General features: G+C 44.4%; 1 protein-coding gene across 5 annotated transcripts in view; it reads right to left on the bottom strand.

Moving 5' to 3' along the window:
• LOC147604983 (dynein regulatory complex subunit 7-like) overlaps positions 1–17,773 on the bottom strand; it is a 321,324-nt gene that overhangs the window by 56,071 nt on the left and 247,480 nt on the right. For all 5 annotated transcript variants that reach the window (XM_086794267.1, XM_086794266.1, XM_086794269.1 and 2 more), the window contains one exon: positions 2,640–2,759. In XM_086794267.1, the coding sequence (XP_086650393.1) occupies positions 2,640–2,759 (120 nt within the window). The remainder of the gene's footprint in view (positions 1–2,639; positions 2,760–17,773) is intronic.

The raw sequence follows: 17,773 nt of genomic DNA on the forward strand, positions 1-17,773 counted from the left end.
TGCAGTCGGGTGTACTAGGTCTCGTGTCTCCATTTGGCTTCTAGTAGGTTTGTGTCGGACTATCTCACCACGACCACTACTGGGTGTACACGTTGACTTGTAATGGTGTTGAGAGATTAACGGAATGAGTCCTGAGTATTGTGCACTCTTCTGTGTCTTGTCATCTTGTCTGTATTATTCAATGTGTGAGAAAGCTTGTGTGTGTTAGCTTGCGTGATTTCCTGGTGGTGACTCCCGGACATATTTGTTAAAATAAGCTTCCCTTGTGTACCTTGTGTGTGTGTGAACCACCTCTAGTGGTAGTTGTAGCTGATGACATAATTGGTGATGTAAGCAGTGGATACTCCAAGGCTATATAAGAGCCCATGTACTTCTCATTTCACATAATGCAAGCAAGTGCCTTTTCATCATGAATGGTTCATTGTCATTCCCCCCATAATTCCAACATGGTATCAAGAGCCAATTAGGACCCTAGCCATTTAGATTTTTTTTAAAAAAAGCCAAAAAAACTCCTAGAATAGTGGATCTGCTTTTTTTCACCTACCACCAGCCAGTTGAGGGCTTCAATCAGGAGATCTAGCCCGAATTTCAACGTAATTTCTTCTAGAGAACTGTTCAGCAGATCACGGCGCTCTTGCCTACCATTTCAATTGCTCAGAAGAACCTACAGACGGCGCGGCATTGTGCTTTCCCCCTTTTCAACTGTTTTCTGCAGCCCGACTTGGTCGTACAGCCATCGCGGCACGCGTGTGCACAATTAGCCTTCATCCTTGTACGAGTTGAATTGCCATTGAGTGCTGAAGAAGCCCACAAAGCGGCTTGGCAAATCATCAAGCACACCCTCCACACCAAGCCAAAGATCAGAGGGCTGTCCAAGAAGCCATAGCCAAGAGCTCTAAAAAAGGTCAAAAGTGATTAACTTCACTAATTATCTTATAATTTGGCTTAATCTCTTCATTATTTTTCTTTTTCTGAGTTTTTATTAGTAGTTTATCTTTTCTCCATCATTTCTTTTCATCAAATCCAAAAAAAAAAAAACCATTAGCCTTCCATAGCCTAAGCTCTAAACACTTTAATTAGTGATTATTATCACTAATCCTCATTTTTGGCTAATCCTTTTGGGCAAGACCAAAATCCTCACAGAAAATACAGCAAAGAAATGGTCTTTTTCAAAGCTTCATCACATTTTGCAAAATCTTATCCTTTTCAAAAGCTTTCATGTGCTCCCAAGAGCAATTTTGTCTCCAGAAAAGACGGCAGATTCTACACCAACAAATCAAGCAAATGGTCTACAAAGTCTCTCGGATCTGAGACATTTGGCATGATTACTATGCACTAAAAACTCTTGTCACTCTTTTTTGGTTTATAGCCTGATTGTGTTGGGGACACTCTCTTTTTGGTGGACATTTTAAAATATTGTGGTCCAACCAATGTTGTGTACACCCACTGTTTTTTCCATACCTTGATGTTTTGTTTTGAGAAGAGTACACACCCTTTTGATACTGTTAAGGGGGGCTCTCTCTCATGTGTTTTCAAGGAGGATGTTTGCCATACCTTGATTTTGTTTCGAGAAGAGTACACACACCCTTTTGATATGGTTAAGGGGGGGCTCTATCTCATTGTTTCAAGGAGGGTTATATTTAGGCAAAACCTGTTTATGTTTGAGTGGCATTTCATTTTGTAAGGGTTAAAGACACTGCCCCGGAAACAATGTCCCGGAGGTAAGACCACCCATTGTCAATGTCCACAAGATTTGCTTAAGGGGGGTGTTAAAATAAGCTTCCCTTGTGTACCTTGTGTGTGTGTGAACCACCTCTAGTGGTAGTTGTAGCTGATGACATAATTAGTGATGTAAGCAGTGGATACTCCAAGGCTATATAAGAGCCCATGTACTTCTCATTTCACATAATGCAAGCAAGTGCCTTTTCATCATGAATGGTTCATTGTCATTCCCCCCATAATTCCTTGTGTGTGTGTGAACCACCTCTAGTGGTAGTTGTAGCTGATGACATAATTAGTGATGTAAGCAGTGGATACTCCAAGGCTATATAAGAGCCCATGTACTTCTCATTTCACATAATGCAAGCAAGTGTCTTTTCATCATGAATGGTTCATTGTCATTCCCCCCATAATTCCAACAATATTGTCCAGAGAGAACCATCCACTCCTTACTGTGCCAGGCAGCTCAACCTGCTCAATAAAGTCTCCAGAAATTCTGGCAGCTCATTTCCTGCTGGCACACAATTTCTGCTTGATGCCAGCTTTCCTAGGCCAGAAGCCTGTGCTGCGAAAATTCTAATGCCCTGTAGGGCCCTTCACATGGCATGTCCCAACATTTAAAGTACGAGATTGCCACCTGGAAAGAGGATCCTTCCAGTCATAAGCATCTTGATCTGGCCTGATTGTTAGCGAGCTAATCCTGCTTAGAAGGCAGATAATGTAAAGAGGGAACTAGATACATAGATTGGGAGGCAGTGGTATTTTCCTTTAAATCATGGATTTCAAAATTAAAAGAAAAAAGGAGTCTCTATAGCTTCTAAAGAGTGTTTTTATACATATTCAATTCTTTAAGTAGACTCATGGCATTATAATTATGGCTAAAAAAATGAAGCTTCTTTCAGATCAGAGAGACTCTAAACCTGATTGTTTGTTGTAATGTGCAGCGGAGCATATCCAACGACACAAAATGCTTCATACCCTGCTCCTGTGAGAAATGATACTAAAACCAGTGCAAAATCAAAGCAGTCCGCTCTTCGCCACTACATCCAACCAAAGGCTTCAAAGCAGTTAGTATAAAGCCATGTTTGAAAAATAGAGTAATATACGATAGGAAGATTTGGCATTTTAGTAAATATGAGGCCTTTTTTTTGAAGGAGAAGCTACTTCAGTTGTGAGCCTGTGCGTCCGAATCTATTGATGAAATCAAAGATCTCATCAAAACACAACCCAAATAATCAGAGAGAGTGGGCAGCTCAGTTGGCCCTTGATCCCTTGATCCAACGTGAAAGGCCTCAAGGTGCCTCAACCCAACAAATTCCCTAGAACCTGACCCCTTGCCCCATATGTGAAGCATTCCAACCCTTATGCCTCTCTTGGCAATGATGAAAATTCCTTGCATGTGGGGTATAGATCAAAGTGTATTCCCGCAATAATTGCCACAGACGGGGTTAAGCACAATCTTTTTTTTTTTCCCAAAAAGAGACTTCTGTTAAGTATGAGAAAAACATACAACAATCACAGCTATAAGCCGGAAAAGAATAGAATCACCCCAATATGTAAGGTGATTTTAACCACTGAGGAGCATCATGATGCCATGTAAGACCTGTGGTACTAGAGGAAAAGAAGATGCCATGGTCCCACTCTTGCATAAATATCATGCGCTTCGCCTGCGCAGAACGAGAGAGCCCCTGAATGTGAGCCCAAGTAGCCATAAGAGTATGGATGATATCACCCCATATAGTACTAATGCACTGAGACCCAAAAATCTGGACACCATCAATAGCCTATGTGCATCTAGCTCTCCAAATTTGCCATGCTGTAATACTGGCAATAATCTCCCAACTGGTGTGTCAATCCTCTGTCTGGGGGGTGTATAATCAGAGTGAGGAACATCCTGCAATAAACCATGCTGGGCAATATCTCTACGAATGAAAATAGCAGAATCTGTACCACTGCCCTCATAAAAAAGCTGCAGACCGGACATGGAGAGCCAAGCAACTGCCCCCCAAGTCACATGCATGGCTCGCCACTCAATTTGCCCATAAGTTAGGCTACAGAACCCCAAATCTGCTGTGCAGTGCTGCATCCCCATAAACAATGTTGTACAGTCTCAGAATCTGCCGCACACCTAGGATACTAAGGTGCTACACCGAAAACTGATCTCCACTGATTGGTGGGGAGACCACCATGTAAGAATAACCAAAAGAGGGATCCTATGCATCTGTCGAGTGAGGAGAAGCCTGGCATTCCGGGTAGTGAAACTGAAAAAAGGAAGGCTTTTCAAAGGATCGAAGGCATCAATCCACTCCCACTCTCCTGGATCCCACTGAAGATATCTGATAGGACTGCCACCATATAACCACAAACACCAAGAGCCATGAGTCACTATCTGAGGAGAAGGGTCAATGAACCAATGCTTCCCCGAGCGACCTCACCGGACTAAGCCTAGTATCTGGGATGATCTCCTCCATACTACATCTTCTCGATCTCCCTCCAGGCATGATAGAGTAAGTGATGCAATCTGTAGCCTCCTGGCCCGGGAGAGTAATGACCTGCAGAGGTATGCCTATCCTCGAAAAAACTCCCAGCCAACTTGGAGGATAGTCTCTGTGAAAGGTCTCAGAAAGCCACGCATGCGGAATAGCTGCATCAATCTGATCAATACGAATGCGAGAGCCCCTAAGATGCTGAATGGATGCAGCTCTCCGATCCTCCGAAAGACTCTTAAAGGTCTTCCAAGCCAGAATTGTGTATGCACATCTCTCCCATGTTGACCACTGCATATAACGAGATGCACCAAGTGGCCGACCAGCCTCATCCCTAAATGAGCTCGTTCCACATAATTGGTTGTCGGTCAGCCTCATCCAAAGACCTAGGAAGGCTTTGTCGCAAAAAAGATCTCATGCTTCTCCATGCTCTGACAATGGTGCCCTAATATCAGCCTCTGTGAACAAAAAACGTGTGCTGGGCATCTAGTCTCTCCCGACCCTGGGTGTACATCCAGAAATCTAAGACAAGAAAAAATCCTTCCAAGGCTTAGTGCCTGGCCACAAGTTTGCAAAGCAACACCCTACTGAACATCGGGATCGATAATATTCAAGCCACCCTCTCGTTTGGGCTGAATAACTGTGAGCCAAGCTACCCTGGCACAAGTGTCTGAGGTGCCATCCAAACCCGACTAGAGAAAATTGCGGATCAATCTCCGCAAGTGGCCAATGCACGCACGATAGAAGCACCAACAAGAGGCAATAAACCAAGCTCAGGCAAGCAATACCTGATTAGCCACCAAAGCTCTGGAAGCTAAATCTAATCTCCTAGAGCTCCAATGGAGGAGCTTCTTCCGGATACTCATAAGTACCAGAGCAAAATGCTGTGCAAGAGAAATATCAATCCCAACTTGGCATCCTAAATATCTAGCAGTGCATCCTCTGTTGATCCAAGTAAAATCAAACTTTGCACCCCAATCAACTCTCAGTGAATCACTAACCCAAAAACCAACAGACTTGTGCCAATTAATGAGTGCCCCTGCTGCCAGATAGAACTCCTCTAGTGCTACCCGGAAGGAACATAAGCATATATGTGAAGCCTCCAAGAACATGGTTGTGTCTTCAGCCAACTTAGAGTCAACCAATTCCTCTTGACTACGAAGAGGCAACCTCAATCCCGAAATACCTGCAGTGGAGTGGAGAAAGATGCTCGTGGCCTCTGCAACTATGATATTCACACCGTTATCAAAGATGCTCCTACCGTGTAAGAATCCATTCTGAGTATCATGAATGACATCCTGCAAAATTGGCTGCAATTTGATGCTCATTGCCTCAGCAAGAATCTTATAGGCAGTCCAAAGTAAGGTGATAGGTCTCCACTAGCCATTCAATGTCTTATCCCCGCTCTTAGGAATAAGATAAATAATCCCCTCAGTGAGAGAAGAAGGCATAGAACCTGTGTCCCACATCTCCTGTTGCAGAGCCGATGTGATCTCAACCCCAATCTCATCCCAAAAAGTAATGAAAAAAGTAGGGGAGAGGCCATCCTTCCCTGGACACTTACCATGAGGTAAGGCATGAAGAGCATGACTGAACTCCTGCATAGAAAAAGGGACATCCAGAGCGGCACACATCTCCTCAGTGATCAAATGTGGCAATGCATTCCAAACCTTCCATTGTGCCCTATGTCTCAAATCAGAGTGCGGCTCAGCACTAAGAAGCTCGCGATAGAAATCAGTGGCAATCTGTCGTCGAAGAGTGCCATGTGAATCCTGCAACTGCCTGACACTATCTCTGGCATGAGATGGGCCGTGAGAAGCAAAGAAATGTTTGTTACATTTGCCACCCATCTGTGTCCAAAAGGATTCCTGGGCATGGAAACGATACTCCACGCGCTGCTCAGGAGAGTGATGAAGTTTTGCCCTGACAATAAATAGCCCTTTCTAAATCCAAGGCCTCTTGCCTCTTAGACAGGGCACATGTGTGATAAAAGTCACTAATATCACAGAGAGCAGAGGCCAGGCTTTGAGAGGCCTGTAACAAATCATGAGATCTCCAAATATCAAGCATATGACGTGATAGCTCTGCATCTGAAAACAAATGATCAGGGAGGCGTACATGTGGTGCTGATCCATGGCAATTCGGATCTCTAATACATAAAACCACTGAGCAATGATCCGATTTAGAGGTGCCTGTAGCAATAAAAGTATGCCCACCTCTGTCAAGCACCCAATCATCCACATAAAATCTGTCTAACCATGCATAGATACATCCTCCATCTCTTCTCCTGTTAGACCATGAATAAAGAAGAGTGGATGGACTCCTCAAAATGTCATCCTCATGCCAACAATCTCTGCCATGAATGGAGAGTATAAACCTCTCCCGAGACGCTCTTTCAAGAGGATGCACCAAGCCCTCATGTCCACCTCTTTTATCAATTGGCGTCTCAACCATGTTAAAATCCCCACCAATAATCCAATGGTCGGCAAGAGGCATCAGTGTAGTGAGAGATTTCCAAAAGGCAATCCTCTCACCTCTATGGTTAGGAGCATAGAGGTTGAGAATACCAATGCGTGTAGTCCCCTGCATAAGAAGGATCCACTACGCTCTCGCAGGCAAAATGACACCATGTCCAATGATGCAAGGCAAGATGAAAGCTGAAACAGAGATACAGACACCACCCTTGGTACCATCAGCCGGTGACCGAAAGGTGTGTCTTGAGAGAAGCTTGCCTGTTCTCCCAGACTGGCTAGCATCTAGTTTATGCTCTTGCAAGAGCAATACATCCATAGGTCCACCTCTGATTGCACAATGAAGCTGGGTTTTTACAATTTGCTTCCGCCGACGCGGAAAAAAAACCCCCAAGACCCTGAATGTTCCAAGAGACAATCCTCATAAGGACTCAGAGTAGGAACGACCAGATCTCGTGGTCGACGAAGGACCCCCTTTAGAGGTGGAAGTACGTATCGCATAGGTATCGCATAGGTAAGGGAGGGAAAATCTGACGATGTAAACCTTATCTCTCTCTCCCACTCCGGGGAAAAGCCAGGGCTAGTCCTTAGAACTGGAGAGGTACGATGATAATGCGAATGTGCAACATGATCCTCACGGGTACAATCATCCTGTAACTGTAATGCAGCATCCTCCTGTGAAGGATCCAGATCATGTGCCGGCGAAGCCTCATCCTCCAAAGAAGGATCAACAGCCCGTGAGGCAAGAGCTGCATAGGGGTTAGGGTGCTCCACAAGGGGTGTGGGTGAAGAGGCAGGTACGGGGGTCCGAGGGTGCCTGCCATCCCTAACCACAACCCAACGTTGTGTGGTCTGTTGTGGCAAAGGAGCAACTCGAGTCTCGGCATCTGCAGAAGGCCTCTGATGGGCAGGACTACGCCACCTCCTAGCATGGCCCCTTGATCTGGGACAATCTCTAGCAATGTGACGTTTTCGTCGACAAATCTGACACTGGTCAGGTCTGCCTGCAATCTCCATCCTCTGGCAGAAATGAGATCCGTCAGGTCTCTGAAGCATAACATGACCATCAGTAATCGATGGATCAGGAACAAGCTTAAGGACCCGGGGTACACCATCAAGAGTGGCGGTAACAGTCGCGCAGAAGCTGAGGCTGGAGAGCTCGGAAGGACTGGTACCCCTAGAACCTGGCCAAAGGATGCCACTATGGAAGCTAAAAGCTTCCAATAAGACCGAGGAAGAGTAGGGAACCGTAGTGAGACCGGGGTAAGGTGCGGATCCTCCGCCACTGGATCAAAGCCCACCTGGTACTGAAAGAAGAAAATCTTCCTAGGACCAAGAGGGAAGGGGCTGCGAGCCAAAACCTGAGAAGTAGCTTCTGAAGAATGAAAGTCCACCTGGAAGAAGCCTCGACCAAGCAAACGAGTATCCTAAAAGTGCACAATCAGCTCCGAAGGGAGAGCTGCTAGAAGCCATTCACGGGCTTGCGAACGAGAGGGGTGGGAACCATAAACTCTCACAACAAGGGTAGTCTTGGACCTCAAGGTTAATGTTGTGTTGAAGAGAGGTGAGCTCGTCTTGTGAAAAATTGATGATTCTCCTGGCTAGTGGGGGTGACGAGAGATTGGCTGCGGCAGAAGAAGCCATAAAGCCAATGAAGAAAAATAGGCGGCTGACTTGAATCGAGATAAAATTGCTACTGAAAAAGAGACGGGTGCAGAGGAAGGGGAGCAGAAGGGCGGGAGAGGCTGGGGTAGCAAAGGCAGTGGGGCAGGCAGGGGCAGCAGAGGGGCAGGTTTGCCCTTGTTCCAAACCCGGTTAAGCACAATCTTACCACACACTTAAACTATTGATACTATTAAACAAGATGAAATGGCAAAAAATCAAACAAGATAGCAATGCTGAAATTTAAATGACACTCACAATAGGCTGGAAGCGCCGATCCCCCTGTAACATGATTATATTACCACAGGTTGTTCAAGATACAAGCTTCATGGGTGTAGCACATGCTAGATTTCCAATTACATTCATGCAATAAAAACACTTTTGCAAACATGCTTTGTCGAAATTGGAGTTGATTCCATAGCTTTTATCCCAAAGAACATCACTCCTCCTTCCCCAGTGTCTTGTCACAAGTAGCTATGCTCCACTGGCATCCATATACAAGCATGTGTGTGCCAGGCCGAGACAAAGGAGACCTTAATGGTCAAGCATGAAAATGTAGTAGGTTAAAAGAACTTGGAGAAGCTCTTACTAGTGAATTTGCTGAAATTTTAAGTAGAAATCAGCTTTAGGTTGAATTTCTTTCAACATAAATGCTCAAAAGCATTTGTAGTAGGAGGACAACAGTGAAGTACTCATTTGCTAGATGAACCAAAGGTTACAGAAGCAAGAAAGCATGCCAAAAAGTATGTGACTGGTTTTGCTGAAAATTGCCTTCCTGCACCTCCTCTGCAAAAATGCACCAATTTCCCTTGAGAGAGACAAAGAGAAAGAGAGAGAGAGAAAGCCTTTCCATACATAGAGAGGGTAGTCATTGGGCCACCTCAACAGAGTTTGCGCCTCTCCCATAAGTGGAGAGGGTGCCCACTATGCTGTCCACACCCTTTTCATAGAAGGGTGTGGACAGCATAAGGGGCACTTGTTTTGTAAAATCTGGCTAGCCACCATCCAATAAGTGTACTTGTATGTAACCCACACTTTAATGAAGTGTGGATGCATAAACTCACTTATGAGTTATCCGGCCGTACTTTAATGAAGTGTGGACCTGCAAAACAGAAAAGAGAGCAATTAACAAGTATAAACAAGGAGTTTAGAGTCACACCTACCTACAGTTCACAAGCAAGGCCAGAATACAGATTCACATGCACGGTTCATGGGAGTGTGTCTCTTGCCTATAAACTAGACACAAAGATCTTGCAGGCAATAAAACATTTCACTCGAAAATAGTTCCAGGCATACAAGTATGCCATACATAAGAATGTGTTGGACAATCTCCCTTCCATTTAGCTTGTAAAGCGGGCCGTCATTTTGAACCGGAATACTATAATCTAGAATGGACACAGACCAAAGTCTCCAACCTCTCATATCCAGCCTACTGGCACTTTGTGTAGACAGAAGTCCCCTACCATGAGGCACCTGTCCACACGATGCTTGGTGTAGACATAAGTCCCTTGCCACGAGGTGTCATGACCCTTGGCATAGACATAAGTCCGCTACCATGAGGTGTCATGTCCACATTATGGACCCCGTCCATCGGTCCAAATCTCTTCTAGAGATCGAAAGTGCACAAAAAATTTGAGGATGATAAGCTGATGAAAAATTCAGCTTAGCGCCCATATTATCAAAGAGAGCTCGTTGTCAAAGGATTTGTTCCAGGCAGACAAGTATGCCATGCATAAGAATGTGTTGGACAATCTCCCTTCCATTTAGCTTGCAGAGCCGGCCGTCATTTTGAACCGGAATACCATAATCTAGAATGGACACACACCAAAGTCTCCAACCTCTCATATCCAGCCTACTGGCACTTTGTGTAGACATAAGTCCCCTACCATGAGGACCTGTCCACACGAGGCTTGGTGTAGACATAAGTCTCTTGCCACGAGGTGTCATGACCCTTGGCATAGACATAAGTCCGCTACCATGAGGTGTCATGTCCACATTATGGATCCCGTCCATCGGTCCAAATCTCTTCTAGAGATCGAAAGTGCACAAAAAATTTGAGGATGATAAGCTAATGAAAAATTCAGCTTAGCGCCCATATTATCAAAGAGAGCTTGTTGTCATAGGATTTGTTCCAGGCAGACAAGTATGCCATGCATAAGAATGTGTTGGACAATCTCCCTTCCATTTAGCTTGCAGAGCGGGCCGTCATTTTGAACCGGAATACCATAATCTAGAATGGACACACACCAAAGTCTCCAACCTCTCATATCCAGCCTACTGGCACTTTGTGTAGACATAAGTCCCCTACCATGAGGACCTGTCCACACGAGGCTTGGTGTAGACATAAGTCCCTTGCCACGAGGTGTCATGACCCTTGGCATAGACATAAGTCTGCTACCATGAGGTGTCATGTCCACATTATGGATCCCGTCCGTCGGTCCAAATCTCTTCTAGAGATCGAAAGTGCACAAAAAATTTGAGGATGATAAGCTGATGAAAAATTCAGCTTAGCGCCCATATTATCAAAGAGAGCTCGTTGTCATAGGATTTGTCCCCACCACAATTGACTTGGGCATCCCTTGATGCTTAAACACACGTGACATAAAGATTCTGACCATGTGTTGAGTTCTAATGCTCTTTTTGATAGGTAAGACATGAGCTTGCCTGCTAAACCTATCCATAGTTTTCCAAATTGCATCATCGTTGTACTGTCAAATCCATGACAATGCTTTCCCATGGCTGGTTTGGATTTTTGGCAAAGGTTGAAGCAAAGCGGGATTCTTTTGCCTATCAAATTTCACCTTTCAAGAGGTGAGACATGAACATACATAAGCTTCTATGTACCTTCCCATGCTAGGGCAAAAGAAATCCATGGCAATGCTTTCGCATGGCTGGTTTGGATTTTTGGCAAAGGTTGAAGCAAAGTGGTTTCCTTTTGCCAATCAAATTTCACCTTTCGAGAGTAGAGACATGCATGTACATAAAATTATATGTACCTTCTCATGCTTGGCCAAAAGAAATACCTCATGTCTTGCATAGAGAGCATGACGTTCATCCAAAACTTTATGCCTCATGTTTGAGACCACACATAGCCAATTATCTTTGATTGCTACTAAGATGGGGGATGCTATTCTGTTGACCATTGATTGGTTTGTAATGCTTAGAGACATTGTGAAGGTGTCCTTGGTTAAAGACAAGGGTGTGTGGAAATTTATGGATTGGAAGGCGAAACAAACCCTCAATGATATCTTGCTCAAGACTTTCGTCCAAGAGCCATATATCCTGAATGGAGAAGAAGACCGGTACATCGTCCTCACCCAAATTGAAGAGGCAAATGACTTGAATAGGTACCCCTGTTTCTGAGAATACCCCAAATTATAAGCGATGAGGCCATTCCACAAAGTTCCATGTGATCCAGTGGTTAGGTATGGCTGCATTCACCTGCATAATCCTTTGCCTAGTGCCTCTCAAGTGTTGGGTGTGAAGCATTCTTTCATCGTCCATGAGACTCATGAGCCTTTTCCAATCCAACACTAAGGGGAGAAGAGTTGCCCAGGCAGCCCAGTGGATATGTGTGGCTGCTCCAAGAGGTCTACGAAAGTCATCCAAGATCAAGTCATTCCACACTAGGTTGCCTGTAAGCCTCCTCAACTGACCGTGGAGGAATATGAACCAAGAAGCTCCTCATGCAATCCCAGGCTCACAGAAGAGATCTCACCAAGGGCGAAGAAGGTGGCCGGTGCTCTCCATCCAAGAAGATAAATGTGGGCTGTAAATCCAATCACCTCCCCTAATCACAATGCACCTCGTAATTTGCTACATAAGAAAGTCCTTCCAAGGCTCAGTGCCGGGAAGAAATCCTTGGACTCCCAACTTACAAAGTAAAGCCCTACACTGCACCTCCGGGTCAATGATGTTCAATCCTCCCTCTTGCTTAGGCATAATAATGGTATCCAAAGCCACTCTCGCCCTGGTGAGTAAAGCGCCATCTAATTCTCACCAAAGGAGGTTCCGAATAAGCCGACGAAGCTGACCAATGCATCCCTTATCAACACCAAGCACAATGGGACAAACCAAGCAGTCCTAGTGGCACTTGGTTAGCTACCAAGGATCTAGAGGCCAAATCAAGCTTTCTGCTACTCCAATGTTGAAGTTTTCTTTTAACTCTCTAAAGAGTAGGCTGAAGCTCATACTAACTGCTTTCGCTAAGATTTCGTAAGAAGAACCAAGCAAAGTAATGGGCCTCCACTGTATAATATTGGTCGTATCCCCACCTTTTGGGACAAGGTGGATAAGGCCCTCCATGATAAAAGGGGGCATCATACCAATACACCACAGAGCAGTAGTAACATCATTACCAATGTAATCCCGAAATTGTAAGAAGAAGGATGGAGAGAGGCCTCTGCAGAGAGCAAGGTCTGATAAAAATCTCCTCACCAGTATGAAATTCTCCCTGAGAATCTTGCAAGCATCTCAGACTACCCTATTGTGCATAGGTCCATGTGATGAGAAAAACGGTTTGTTGCATCTGCTACCCATCTTGTGTCCAAAATGCGTGATTAGCATGAAATGCAAACTCAGCCCCCCTATCTATGGCCACTTGTAACTCAGCTCTAATAGTGGACAAAGGGGTGGGATCCAAGAGGACATAGAATGCTTCTCATGTTCCCTTTGAAGCGCAACCAACCTACATCTGATAGTTCTTCCTTGTCCAGAGCCTCTTCTTTCTTGGCCAAGGCAATGATAGTGCTGGTGGCTAGTCCTCTCCAGGGCCAAAAAAAGCCTCTCCCAAGGGTAGGATGATCACAAAGCCTCGAAATCTCTCTAACCTCTAGGGTGGTCTCTGCATCCTGATAGAGAGTTTGGGATGCGAGCACGCGGTACACCCTTCTGGCTCCCAAGTTTCCTGATGCACAAGACAACCGGCCAATGATTTGATTTGGTAGTACCTGGCAAGATGGCAATAGAGCCTCCTCTATACAGGCCCCAGTCATCCACATAAAATTTGTCCAACCATGCAAAGATGCATCCATCCCCACTTCCACGGTTATGCCATGAGTAAGATAAGGAGTTAGGACTCCTCTCGAAATCATCCTCTGTCCAACAATCCTTGCCATAGAAGGAAAGTATAAATCTCTCCCAGGAGGCTCTCTCCAAGGGGTGTGTTCTGCCCTCACGGCCACCCTTTTTGTCCAATGGGCTGCTCAACCATATTGAAGTCTCCTCCAACACAATCTAATGATCAGCTAGGGGTAGTAGATTTGTGATGGTTCCCTAGAGGGCCACCCTCTCTCCCCCTACATTTGGCGCATAGATATTCAAGATACCTAGCTTCAATCCCTCTGTAGCCACCAAGGGTGCCCATACGGACTGTCCACCGCAACAATGTGACAGTGTCACAATGTCACACCGTCACAGTGAGTCAACGGAGGCACCAAGTATTTGGGATCATCCGAAGCAGAGACGCACCACCACAACTAACACAAAGAGGTGCACGCTCATTTAAGGCTCCAACGGCATTGACGACACCGACTGACACTCCAACGGCATCTCTTGGAGATAGAAGATTCTACAAAGGCTACGTTGCCACCTCAAGGCATCCACCAAAGATAAGAGATGCCATCAACTCGGCCTGAGGCATATATGGCCACTCGACCCATCTTGGAGGACATCCTTATCCCACTTTGAAGGACATCCTTTATTCTTCATCCCTCACCATCATCCTAAAGAACATCCTTCATGCTCTTCCTTCATACCACTTGTACCCTGTGTTCTGCAGTCACTTGCGATTTGCTTGAGCTATGTCGTACTCTTCACTGTGACCTCTGCTGAGTGTGCACAGTACAATGAAGAACATGTATCACTGTTCTCTGAGTAGTGCAAGTGTTCTCGTTCCTTTCGTAGTCTTGTCTCTTCTTGTGTTGTGTTCCACTCCATAGTGTCTTCTGTGTTGCACTGTGGACATCGAGGACTCCGGACATACTGTCCAGAGAAGAGCCGCTACTTAGTGTGTGTTGGAGTCACTTAGTTAGCAAGCTAATCACCAATAGATGTAATGATAGCTTGTGACAACACTAAGTTATATATCAATAAATGATTAAGTTAAAGAACACTCAATGTGTAGCAAAGAGACTTAACACATGTCATGTAGCTACTCAACACATGGAGATGAAAGAGTACTCAATAAGAAGTCAAAATGGTGACAAGACCAAGGTTCACAAAGTAACACTAAGATTGGATTAAACACAAAGTGCATACAAGAATGCTAGAGCTCTCACATACTAGAGGAGGTGTAGAGACTATGCTTTTATAGGCCCTGTGAAGGGAGGCGCCTAGATCACACCCACTTGCCCACTTTCCCCTCTCATGCCACCCAGAGGAGGTGCCTTGAATGTTGGTGAATGACCATGGGTTACAAGCTAACCCATGGTTTACACCTTAATCCATTCCCTAAGCATAAATGTATTAAACCCATGGATACACACTAAGTAATGGATGTAGATCAACCTATTCTCAACACCCTCTCTTGATCTATATACATACCACGCAGGGTTTGTAGATCAAGGAATCACATAGGCACTTAGTATCACAAAGAAAATTCTTCACAAAGAAACTAAAAGGAAAAATTTGAATCAACAATATTAGCTTCCACTTCAGATTTGTCTTTGCTTTTGCCGTTGTCTTTGTCTGTGTTGGTGGAGTTTCCTTTCTCTTTATCTCTCTTCTTTTTCTTGCAATCTTTGATCATATGCCCCTTTTTTCTGCAATAGTAGTAGATTCTTGGAGCCTTCTTTTTATCTTGGTCTGTAATCAAAGCCTGGTCGCCCAATAGATGAGGTGCAGTTGAAGATGATGAACTTTCCTTCATTCTTGTTTCTTCTAAGATTAAAGAAGATGCTGCTGAGACAAGTGTGAGGTTAAATGATTGAAACACATTGTTCAAAAGTTGGAGGCATACTGCATAGAAGCACAAAGACAGCTTCTTCTTCTGAGATTGTAACCCCTGCTCCAGAGAGCTGGTCGATGAGACACCTAAGATCATTCATATGAGTGGCAATGGATATCTTTTCAGCTTTTTCTTACCTATAGAGACGCTTCTTGAGAAACAGTCGTGCTCCTGCATTGGTCTGACAAAAAATAGCTTTTAGTCGAAGCCAACCTTCATGAGTACTAGATGCTGAGCCGACTTCATATATTTGATTATCGCTAAGACCAATTATGATGAATGATAAGGGCTTTGCATCACTTTCTTCCCATTTTTATACTGCCTCCAGATTTCTTGTTGTGGGTTTTCTTTCAGTTCCACTTGCAAGATCCCATAGATCTTTATCTATTAAGGCCATTTGCATTTTGATGGCCCACGTGTGATATTTTGTGTCATCAAAACGGTCATTTCTATCAAAGAACCAACCTTGGTGACTTTACATTTTGCCACAAAGTCCCTCTTTGGCACCCTCTTTGGCAAAAATACCCTTTATAGTTGGAGGGTTATTAAAAATATGCTGCTTTCACCCAACTTCACCAAGCACCTTCCCCATACAAATGCATATTTTCACATAGAAAAGGTGAAAATCCCATACTTCTTGCTAAGTGGTAGTAGTGAGATTTGTTTGATTTTTTTATTTCGGGTTTTTTGTTTTTTATCTTTTTGCTTTTGCGGAACTTGACTCACAAGAACTAGGCATGGAAGAGTCCTGTATAGAAATAGGACTTTGTTACATAGGTTGGTGATGTTCCCAAAAGAAAAGATTACCCCACAAAGATTTTGATGAGTCATAGCCCACAAAGAATTAAATGAGTCATGAACCACCTTACAAGTGATTAAGGTCAACGTCCTTTGGAAAGGAAACAAGCTTGCATATTGAAAATAGTAGCACCTTCGTGTCAGTTGCTGCAGCGCAGCTGCAGTCACGTGGGCAACATGCAGTTGCTATTCTCAGCTTGTACAGATGCCAAGACGTGTTGTCAGTTGCCTGGAGATTAACTGCTTCCACGTTGCACTCCTCTGCTTCAGCTACAGAAGGCGCAGCTCATCTCACAGCTACAGAAGCCTTCTCCTCTTCAGTTGACGCAGACTCGTCTGCAGAAGGCGTATCTCGACACTCCTACAGCCTCAATGTTGCTGCAGACTCGGCTAGAATATGCAACTGAGATGCAGTGGAGGAGATACACACAATAGAGGGTTGAAGTTGTGCAGGAGGCCAATGCTGCTGAAGCTTCATGCTTTGCAGCATTCAGAGGTTGTCTCTCTGAAGAAGGCTCTCCAGTCAGTTTCTGAAGTGTCTAGGAGCTCACACAGTAGAGAAAAAACTTCTTGTTAGCTACAAGGAAGACTTGACGTTGCATGTAGTCTCACAGTGTGAGAAACACCATGGTGATGTTGGGCGACCTGCAGAAACAGCCGTCGTGTGGTTGTAGACAGCTACCTTCGAGTTGTTAATCACCAATACCTTCACACAGAGTTTACTGGCTATGGCAGGACGCCTCCTTCACATAGAGTTTGCTGATTTATGGCCAGGCCTGCTCACTTGCAGTTTAGCTCTTTCTCTCTTCTTTCAATTAGTTGAAGAAAGTCTCACTCCTCTCTCTTACTCACTTAGTACAAAGTCTCACTTCTCACAAAGTTATGCCGCTCCTGCTCTTAATGCTTCCTCACACACATGAAGAAGAAGTGCTTATACACATCTTGAATGCATTCACAAGAAAATATGTGTTAGTACACTCTTGAAAGGAAATCTCTCTCTCTCTCACAGTGATGCCACTCTATGAGAGAAGAGATTTTGGCAACTCATTAAACAAATGTTAGCTAAATGATGGTATCTCATTCAACAAATGGACAAGAATTTTCATTTCAAACACAGATTATAAACCACACAAAGCTAGAGTTAGTGAAAAACAATGTTCACACACAAAGATGCCCTCCCTCGACTAATGATGAAAATGAAGGTTCACTCACAAAGATTCCCATTCTCAACTAATGATTGAAAACACTCCAATGGCAAAGGCACTCTGATACCAAATGTTGGAGTCACTTAGTTAGCAAGCTAATAACCAATAGATGTAGTGATAGCTTGTGACAACACTAAGTTATACATCAACAAATGATTAAGGAACACTCAATGTGTAGCAAAGAGACTTAACACATGTCATGTAGCTACTCAACACATGGAGATGAAAGAGTACTCAATAAGAAGCCAAAATGGTGACAAGAGCCAAGGTTCACAAAGTAACACTAAGATTGGATTAAACACAAAGTGCATACACGAATGCTAGAGCTCTCACACACTAGAGAAGGCGTAGAGACCATGCTTTTATAGGCCCTGTGAAGGGAGGCGACTAGATCACACCCACTTGCCCCTCTCATGCCACCTAGAGGAGGTGCCTTGAATGTTGGTCAATGACCATGGGTTACAAGCTAACCCATGGTTTACACCT

Source organism: Cibotium barometz, chromosome 60 (genome assembly GCF_041138505.1).
Source record: "Cibotium barometz isolate CiBa-2024 chromosome 60, ASM4113850v1, whole genome shotgun sequence".
NCBI lineage: Eukaryota > Viridiplantae > Streptophyta > Polypodiopsida > Cyatheales > Cibotiaceae > Cibotium > Cibotium barometz.